The 10937-nt window shown below is 33.8% G+C and overlaps 1 protein-coding gene across 1 annotated transcript; it reads left to right on the top strand.

Moving 5' to 3' along the window:
• Positions 1-1283: 1283 nt before the first annotated feature.
• LOC143084029 (selenoprotein P-like) lies at positions 1284-8004 on the top strand. The gene is made up of 4 exons (XM_076260446.1): positions 1284-1421; positions 3939-4142; positions 4805-5002; positions 6185-8004. Exons 2-4 carry the CDS (start codon positions 3949-3951, stop codon positions 6306-6308), a joined length of 516 nt encoding a protein of 171 aa, XP_076116561.1. The 5' UTR covers positions 1284-1421; positions 3939-3948; the 3' UTR covers positions 6309-8004.
• Positions 8005-10937: the final 2933 nt, after the last annotated feature.

The raw sequence follows: 10937 nt of genomic DNA, 5'->3' as shown, positions 1-10937 counted from the left end.
GCTAATATTTACTGTATTGTACATAGCTGAATTCCATTCCATTACATTCAATTTTATTTATTTTTTAATTTTCAGCAGAAAACAGTATTTCTAACAATTAAATTGAATTAATTTGATATGACGTTGACACACGGTAATCACTCTCATGTTTTTATTTACATCGCTGTCAATCATCCGGTAAAGATGAATATTCATTACTACCCTCGGTAGTTAACGTCCCTCGATGGTTAACTTTAAGTGCCTACCACTTTAAATACAACATATTAAAAGATGCAATCTTACTGTTGTCAAACAAGAATATCTTGAAACATATTTTTTATCGATGGTACAATATTTTGTCTATCCTGTTACCATTTTCAAAAGAAATTTTGGGTTATTAAGAAAAGGTTTAGATAAAATGTTAAGCTTGTTTTACGTAGCTAATTAGATGGTTTTCAAGAAAATAAACTTCTATATATATTCATTCTGTAAAATAATAGATTGTTTGCCAATTTTCCAGGTTGTACTGAAAAATGCCTCTAAAAATTGGTTTTCAAAGGTTTTAAAAATTACCACCAGTAATGCAAGTCTAAGATAGCAATTTATTTTGTTAAAAACATATACATGATAATCAAAATATACAACGAACTTGCAACATCTTAATAATTGAAATGCGTTTGTCAAATTCAAATGAAAGTTCAGTTTATCTTCATGGAATTTGGTTTTGGGTCCAATTTCAGGTCTATAACTTGTATTCATTGTTTAACGATACAAATGTATATGAATAAGTAAAGGCAACAGTAGTACTCCGGTGTTCCAAAGTCTTAATCGATTGAGAGAGAGAGAGAAACGTGCAACAAACTTAAACTATCAACTATAAGAGGAAAAATAGGGTGAGCAACAGGAACACTGAAGTGCAACAGAAACAAACGCCAGCATACATAGAAACGAACTACATTGGTGTATTTAATAACAACTGCCATATTACTTGCATGGTAGATGACATTTTAAGAAAAATAATGGGTTGAACCTGGTTTAATGGGTTACCAAACCTCTCGCTTTATGACAAAAAGGGGGGGGGGTTAACTCGTTTTATCTAGTTTGCATTCTGAAGAAATGTGAAATATAATTGCCAAAGTGGTTGTTTACATAAGTGACTAGATAAAACAAGATATCCTGTTGCAACAGCCAGTTTTGTCATTTATCTTATCCACTGCAACACAGGTTATGTACCTGCATATTATATGTTAATCTTACATAAGGTTTTATTAAAGTTAGTTTATAATTAGATACTTGTCACATAATCTTTGCCCCTTTGAATATTCATATCACGTCCACCACAAAGTATATATAAAAGCCTAGGAAAATTGTTGTCTACATTTTATTACGAATAAACTGTAATCGACATCAACTTTTCGCACAGGAACACTTAAACATATAAGGTAGGAATGTTAGTTTTCAATCCATGTTGCATTTAGCTTTGTCGGTGGTGTGATGAGAGACTTCAGACCATCTAATTTTGTTAGGAAATCCAGTCCTTTCTTACATTTATAAATTATATACACGGGTAAGTATTTGTAAAAAGTAAAATCACAAAAATACTGAACTCCGAGGAAAATTCAAAAAGGAAAGTCCCTTATCAAATGACAAAATCAAATGATAAAACATATTAAACGAATGGACAACTGTCATATTCCTTGACATAAAACACACGGCAATTCAAAAGAAGGAATCTAAAAAAAATTACATTTTATGTCATGAAAGAATGAAGTATACTTAAAATATCGTCGTGAGAGCAGAAGTATAACGGCATCCGATAGCGCGCCCAATAGCCCGTTCAAACATAGGAAGATCAGTAAATTTAGGCTTTTACTGATGTTTTCCATATTTGAACCAAGTAAAACAATTATCGATGCCCTTTCTTTTTTATTGTTGTCTGAATAGTCGCTTTGTGTCAGACTATCTGGGCCGTGTGTTATTGTTTGTAGTTGTTTGTTTGACTTTTCAGGTGGTGGTACATTTACCTGTTTTGTCCAATAATTTTCTTTAATTCCTGTTAACCATTGACTCATTTTATCATAAATGTAGTGTTAGATTGTTTAACTTTATTATATCGATCGTATCTATATCCTTTGGAATATCAGTAAATGTCGGTTGAGAAGTTAGCTGTATGGCTACAGTGATGACAAATGTTCCCACTGTTGATGATGGTGTTTTTAACGACATTGACTGGCTATAAAGCCCTCGCACTGTGAACTACCTATAATGGATTTGTAATTTTACAATCAGCATCGTCACAGGAAATATGGGCTCATAATCCCTGTCAGAAATTTATATATCCTTAGCTGCTGGCAAGATGAGCGAATCAGGACCAAGTAGTATTTAAAGCATCTTTAAAATTAAAAGTCTTATATCTTATTGCCCTATACCTATTTCAAGGACAGGTGCATAGGGCCGTTGAACTTGTTTTTCATATATTTATCAACTGGAGTTTAAACCATATATATAGATAACGTTATTGACAATGGACAGATGAATAAATAATGTGATTTTTAGAAAATTGCACAACAATTAAAAGACATAATTTTATTTGGCCAATTTGGTGTGCTTTTACATAGTTGAGAGGTACTGTATTACTGATAGGGGTGTTTAACGACCATGACAACACATGAGGGTCTCGCACGGTCTGTCTCGCTTTGAGCTGATTTAACGAAAACGTAAATTTAAATGCCAGCAATACTGATTCTGCAGGAGTCCGAATTTCGTGGTCCATGTGAAGCTGATTGTATTTCCAGTTTATTTTTTGGGGGAAATAGTTTAACGTCAATGAGAGCAACAGTAAAACACAACACAATCAATGGAAGGTTGCATGATATTCACAATCACAAACTTAAAAAATAAGTACATCATATAATCATATGGTTAATTTTCACTTCAGATAACACCGTTCCTATTGCTGTGCTCTCTAATTCAAAACTTTTTTGTTCGAAAAACTAAGGATTTCCAACTTTGGACTTTAACTTTTTTACTCAAGCGTTACTGGTGAGTCTTTTGTAGACAAATCGTGCATAAAGCGTACATAATTATTATAAGTTTTTCTCTGTATCTCTAGTATCTCTGATGAAATGAATCTTAAACTTAGCGTTATATTAGACTTTTGGTTTTGGCAATAATCCCAATTACTTTATTTACTATAACGACCTATCCGGATATATTTGTTAAAGTATAAGTGGTTTGCATGTAACCACAACACATGAAGTTTACACAGTTAGTTACACAATTAATCTTTACGGAAGCTCCATCATAGAAAAAAGGAAGACAAATATTGTGTCAATAAAAAATAAAATTGCTTTTAGTAAGGGGCCTTATGCTGAAAATAGTGACCATTGTAAAATTGCGTCTAAAAAGTAAAATCACAAAAATACTGAACTCCGAGGAAAATTCAAAACAGAAATTCACTAACCAAATGGCAAAATCAAATGATAAAGCACATCAAACGAATGGACAACAGCAGTCATGTTCCTGACTTGGTACAGGCATTTTCAAAGTTCCAAATTTCACTCGTTCAGAACGTTTATTGCAACACATAGATGTAAATGTATATTGCTTTGAACTAATTCCCCGTCCTTTGTACGTATTTTTATTCGGGTTTTACGGAGAGATATATAAATATTCTTGCAATGTTAAACTTTCATGATTATCAATGTCTTCAACTTTGTACTTGTTTGGCTTTATGACTATTTTGATCGGAGGGTCACTTATGAGTCTTATGCGCGTCTGGCGTATTAAATTATAATCCTGGTACCTTTGATAACTTTTGTTCATATTACCTTCAATTTTTTTTTACGAAGCTTCATATTATAATTATTATAATGATTTTGTTGTAAACCCGGCCAATAGAAATACCTTTCATTTAGCTTAACGACAGATATTTATTTAACTCATTTTTTTTCTTTCAGAAGAGGAACAATGAGGAGCCCCGGTATGTTGACCGGGTTGCTCGCTGCTGCTTTACTTGTCAGCGTATCTGGAAGGTTCTGTCAGGATCCACCAACCTGGCGAACCCCCAGTGGAGATCAGCCGATGCTGGACACTCGTGGCAAAGTTACAGTAGTGGCACTACTGCTGGCTACATGACCCATGTGTCAGCAACAAGCGGCAGGGTATGTGTCATCATTTATTTGTTAAATATTTACGGATTGCAATATTGAATGGTGTTATACGTGTAAATCATTTTCGTCTATTATGTTTATTTTTTACACCTTATTTTTTTTGTCCAATATTTTGTATGCTGTATCCCCCTATCCACATCTTCATGTATGGGAAAGGATTAGCAAATATCAATTCCTTCATTTAAATTGTTTGTGTTTATAATAACATACTACAAATTTGTAATATTTGAATATTTCTTATTCCTTTTCTTCACATTCAATCAGGTTTATATTATTTTCATCTTTAAAAAATGATTGCAAATGATTAACTATATGAATAGTATGAAAGTAAAAAACGTTTATGTCTGGATAATTTTAGATTTAAGATTTATTATTTAATGAAAAATGCATTAACTTCTTATATAACATTATTGTATCAAAAACTCGCGAGATTAAATACAAGTTTAAGATGAAGGTTATAGCATGTAAAAAAGTGGGATTCTGAGGAATGGGCGTTAAAATGAATCGTATCTGGGAAAAAGATTGGAGAAAAAAAAAGGGATTTGGGATTTAAAAAAAAAAGGTAATGAACAACTTAATTGTGTAATCCCCTCGTTGCATTCGTCTTTCTTCATTAAGATTACTTCAAATAAATTTATGTTTGTACAATGTAGGCTTGAGACTATTCGTCAAGAATACATCGCCCATGGCCGTACAGAAATCAGTTTTATGATTGTAAATTCCAAAGAAGCCCCAGAACAAATTGGACAACTTTCAAGCAGAACTAACTTTCCTGTGTACCAAGATACAAACACTACAAACATATGGAATAAACTAAATGGCGGAAAAGATGACGTATTGATATATGATAGGTAAGAATTGAAAAAAAAGATTGCAATATTATCATATTGATATATATGAAGATGTAGTAGTACGAGTGCCAATGGGACAACTCTCCGTCCCAGTCACAATTTGTAAGAATTGAAAAAATATTGCAATATTATCATATAGATATATGAAGATGTAATATGAGTACCAATGGGACAACTCTCCATCCCAGTACAATTTGTAAGAATTGAAAAAATATTGCAACATTATCATATAGATATATGAAGATGTAATATGAGAGCCAATGGGAAAACTCTCCATCCCAGTCACAATTTGTAAGAATTGAAAAAATATTGCAACATTATCATATAGATATATGAAGATGTAATATGAGAGCCAATGGGAAAACTCTCCATCCCAGTCACAATTTGTAAGAATTGAAAAAATATTGCAACATTATCATATACATATATGAAGATGTAATATGAGAGCCAATGGGAAAACTCTCCATCCCAGTCACAATTTGTAAAAGTAAACCATTATAGGTCAAAGTACGGTCTTCAACATGGAGCCATGGCTCACACTGAACAACAAGAAATAAAGGGCCCCAAAAATTACTAGTGTAAAATCATTCAAACGGGAAAACCAATGGTTAAATCAAAGGACTTTCTATACAAACATCGTATAGAAAGTCCCTGTCAAATCATATAAAAAACGAGAAACGAGAAACACTTAAGGACCACATCAACAAACGACAACCACTGAACATCAAGTTCCTGTACATTTATTGCGCAAAATAATTAAAAACAACACATAAATCATAGCAGTTTATAATACAGATACATTGTGAGCTACTGAAAGACAATCAAAACAGAGGACACATTTAAGATTCCTATAGTTAAGCTATTGAACTAAGGCTTGATAGCATAAACGTTAAACGAGAGAATTAAAAAAACAATTTCTATTCTCAAGTTAAAATCAGTATTAATGACATTCAATATAATCTACTGCATGGCACTTATTGATCATTGTCGGAGCTCTTTTTTATGCTTATTTTGTGACGGTGAAATGTGTGCTAACATGAAAACGATCATGTATATAACTTGTGCAAAAATGAGTGAGAACGTTACATTGGTAATGTATACATCTTATTAAATCTTTGCATAATGATATGGAGGGGATGCAATACGCGTTGGTCAAACATAATGCTTTTTTTTTGTTCACAGATGCGGCAAATTAGTTTACTTTATACCGTTTCCATCAAGCTTGTTGCGTTATCATCTTACTGATTGGGCAATACGTACTGCATACGATACAGATGCATGCGGATGTCAACGAAGTATACGTTGATCACGCCGACGTCGTAGAAGGCACAACCACGAACGTCCGCATAGTCATAGATCTGGAGGTAGCGCCATTGTTGTAGGAATGGGGAGATCAGCAGTACGAGACATGAATCGTACACCAAATTGAACTAGAAATAGATGAAACCGTCCAATACCCACGCATAAAGTAATTAGAAAATTATGAAATTTTATGAAGAAACATTATAGAAATCAAAGAAACAGACGCGCATGAGTTTGTCCGTCCGTTTCATCAGATCTAGAAAATAACTGTGCTTGTAGACAAGCGTTTTTCCCTGAAAGACTCGGCCTGTGCTCTTGTGAAGAGCTCAATTTGATTGTTGTTCAAGAATGTGTATGATTTAATTGAGATTCATTTTTAAGACGTCACTCTTTACATAGTGAAATTGCTAGACCAAATTGAGAATTTTTGACTGACTGACCTTGTGATTTTCATTCAACTAACTCATCTGCTACTTGTAAGTGACCTTTGGATATATCAGCCAACCCATCTTGACAGTGATTAACTGAAGAGACTGGTGTTCAGATATGTTCATGACCTCGAACAGACGACACATGCTCGTGACAGACGGAGGGCGATAACGTTAGCTGACAGTGTCCAAACCAGCAGGTATGCAATTGACCACAAAGTTCCGGACCTTGACAATGTTCTACAAAAAGTACTTCAAGTCCTTGACGCTGACAAAATAACGAATCTGAAACGAAGACATGACAGTGAGACCATTTATCGGGAAACTGCATGTGACAATGCATAACTTCAGACAGTGGAGAACTTACATGAAACTGACCAATTGGTGAAACCGTCTCTGCTGAAATACGATGACAAAGTAGCCAATCCGACGAACGCTGACAATGACAAACAACCGTGAGTCACGAAGAACAATGTCAATGAACCAGTCCAAGAAGCAGTTCTCCGACATGAAGATGCCAGAGGAGATGCCAGTGACATAGCGAGGGACCATCTTTGAACTGACACTGCTCAGGACAACACTATGAGGCAGACGTTTGTACTTGACCTAGTTCTGGTCGTAGGTCAACCAGAACTTGACAATGTCACACTGTTGGTAATGACTGACAATGACAAGGATTGACTTCATCAGGGCAGACATGAGAGGAGAGTCGCCAGGACGGACAACTTTGACCTTGACAGACAAGATGTCAGTGACAAGTAGGTGCGTGACGTTGACGTAATAAAAATGACGTACATGGTATTTGACTCTGACACCATGCTTCACAGGCTTGACGATGACAGAACAGTCACATGCTTTCGTAAATTGGGTCGCCGGCTTTTAAAATTGGGCATAATTTTTAAATTGGTTTGTGTAATATGTACCATTAGCACGCTTCGAGTTCACCGTTTAATTGTTAACGATGACGCTTCAAAATAAAACGTTTAAACGATATTTTGATGACTGATTGCTGAACAGATTAAACCTTGAACTCGTTGTCAGTATGCTAAAATTATTTTAATTAAATTAACAAATATTGTTGTTGTGTATTTGACCTGTTTATATTATTGTATCCTGTGATCTTGAGATTGGATATTGTCAGGATGACGGTTCATTACGAAACTACACAATAGGGTAATGGATTAGAACAATCGACATACAACCGGTCTTTAGATCATGTTTACAACATTGGTTTTTTTACATTTATATAATAAACTTTGGTTAATAACTTGATTCTTTGCTTGTATTTATTGTATGACGGGTATTTTTTTTCACTTACAGTCTGGTGTACGAGTCAGTGTATTCAAAATATATCAAGATTTTACATGTGTCCACATTTTTGTATAATTTCTGTTCCTTCGTTCCATTGTTAGTTGTCATTAATGTCAATTTTCTGTTTTCGTCAAGTTTACAGATACCATCATAATGTAATAATCTGTATACAAAATAGTTACACGCTAATAGTTGATAATTCAAGCTCATTAAAGAAAAAGGTAGTAGTTGATAAAGGTGATCAACGAGGATTTCTGTGTGCAATGATCCCGTCGCCTCTTAGAAAAGGACTGACAGCCATGAACATGAATCAATTGTAGACTGTTTTTGTTTTGTAATATTAGGGATGTTTTATCTTTGACTTCCCAGAGGTTCAGCAAAGTTTGTCAGTGTTTGTCGTTTTCTAGTGCGCATGTCTTTCTAATTGATTTTTTACTTTTTCTTTTGATTAATGGTTGTTTTCCTTTAGAATTCAGACTGCTGCAAGCAAAGCAAAAGTTCAGGATATTTCTGACCGTTAATGACACATGTAGTGGCACTAGGTATGAGTATTTTGAGCTGGGCATTTTCGTATTGATTACAGTTAAGATTTCTAACAAGGGTTTCTAAACTGTATCGATAATACCGAAGATACTAGGTTTACAATTCAGTACACCAGACTTGCCTTTCATCTACATTACACTCCTTCAGCGGCTCGCGACTCTTAGATGAAAATAACACTTATATTCATTCGTGCGTCCGAAAAGTTGGAAATCCAACGCAATTTGTAAGAACATGGAAAAAAGAACCTACTAAATTAACATCAAAGATATCAGTTATTTTATAGTGCTAGACTCTTTTTTTATGATCAGTTACAACACACTTTTTAGTGGCGCTCGGAGAAAAACAATTATTAGGCGTTTTACCGAATCTGGCATAGGCCATCTAATAATGGCTAGAAAAACCTTTGTATTGAGAATCGTTATAACATTTTTAAATAAAAAAACATAGAAAATGACAGCATCAATAATATTTTATCTTTTAATCATAACACCACATGACTGCTGATATAAATGAGCTGGTTAAAGCATTGAACCGAAACATCAACCAAAATTATAGCAAAAATCTATATACAAAGGCATTGTAGTATACCGCTGGTCAATAGTCATAACTCGATTTAACTAAAACAAATCCGGGTTACAAACCGAAGGAAACAAATCAGCTATAAATGAAAATCAACAGAACAACAAAAACAACGAACTGCTTCAAAAACAAACGCCTTCAGACATAGAAACAACTGCAATCTTCCTGACTTGGTACAGGACATTTTTAGAAAAAAAAAAAAAAATGGTTTTATGGCTGGCCAACCATCCATCCCCACTCCCCGATTAATGACAATGTTAAAATACCACTAAAATGACGACATTCCTTAACAGGAATATAGTATAAATGTAAGAATACTCAAGACAGAAAAATACACAAATAAACAACATTATAGTTTATATCAACATGTAAAGCACAGAATAAAAACCAACATCTAAAATTAATTGACGACATTCACACAATAGCACAATAGAATCATGAACTGTGCGTCACACGGATGTATAATCCAACTTCCCAGTCGCGTGATTCTTCTACACTGTGATAAGTTCATCAATTTCGCTCAAATCAAAATAGGTGGAAGGTCTTACTCAAAATTACTAAATCGGGCATTTATACATAGGAAAAACTGTAAATTTATCGATTGTGTCTTGCTTCTGATTTTGACTACATAGTACGTGCAAATTCACGTTGCACGCAAAGAAAAAAAAAAAACTACCCCTGTCGACGCGATACAAGGCTGGAGGTACATTCCGTACGAATAGTTATCAGCAGTGGTATATAACATGTATAACCAGTGGTTGTTTGAAAGAAAAAAAAATAAGAAAATGAGACATCCGTTCACAAAACACTGAACAACGAAGATGTCAAACCTATAATCTAGTACTCCAATTGTGCGTTTCGTCTATACCAGTGACACTATAATCAAGTTAAACACGTTAAAGGCGAACGCAATCGTATTCCTGTATGAAAAAATAAATAAATTTGGTGTTTTTACTGTCTTCTGATTGGTTAAAATTATTAGTTTTATTTTCAATGTTGTCAATTTTGATGGCGACACGCCCACTCTGGCGTTGTGTATTCATACGCCAACATGTGTGTACGTTGTTATTGTTAATATAAATAATATAAAAAGTTCTTAGAGCCTTATTTTTGATAGAAATTTATTTATAATGAATGGCAATAATTCATTTTGATTTTATTGAACCATAAAACTAATTTTTGACTCTTCACATTTTACATAATCCGCTTCGCGGATTATTCAATGTGAAGAGTCAAAAATTAGTTTTATGGTTCAATAAAATCAAAATGAATAATAGCCATTCATTAAGTAAAATAACAAAAATACCGAACTCCGAGGAAAATTCAAACCGTTGTCTCTAATCAAAATCTCAAATTAACAGCCGTCAAATTTCACACAATATCAAATTGTCAGATATCAGTACTTATATTTCTAATACAAAATTCACAATCAAGCATAGATAACAAAAATATCTTACTCCGAGGAAAATTCAAACCGTTTTCCCTAATCAAATGGCAAAATCAAAATCTCAAACACTTCTATCGAATTGATAACAACTGCCATATTCCTGACTTGGTATAGGCACTTTCTTATGTAGAAAATGGTGGATTCAACCTGGTTGTATAACTAGCTAAACCTCTCACTTGTATATGGAAGTCGCATAAAATTTCATTATATTGACAACGATGTGTAAACAAAACAAACAGACACAATAGATAAAAATGTCAAAAATTGGGGTACTGTAGTCAACATTGTGTTATAATCTTATTCACTAAAAAAACAAACAAATATG

Source organism: Mytilus galloprovincialis, chromosome 1, assembly GCF_965363235.1.
Source record: "Mytilus galloprovincialis chromosome 1, xbMytGall1.hap1.1, whole genome shotgun sequence".
Lineage (NCBI taxonomy): Eukaryota > Metazoa > Mollusca > Bivalvia > Mytilida > Mytilidae > Mytilus > Mytilus galloprovincialis.
The sequence above is the reverse complement of the archived record's forward strand: the minus strand, read 5'-3'. Positions and strand labels throughout refer to the sequence as shown.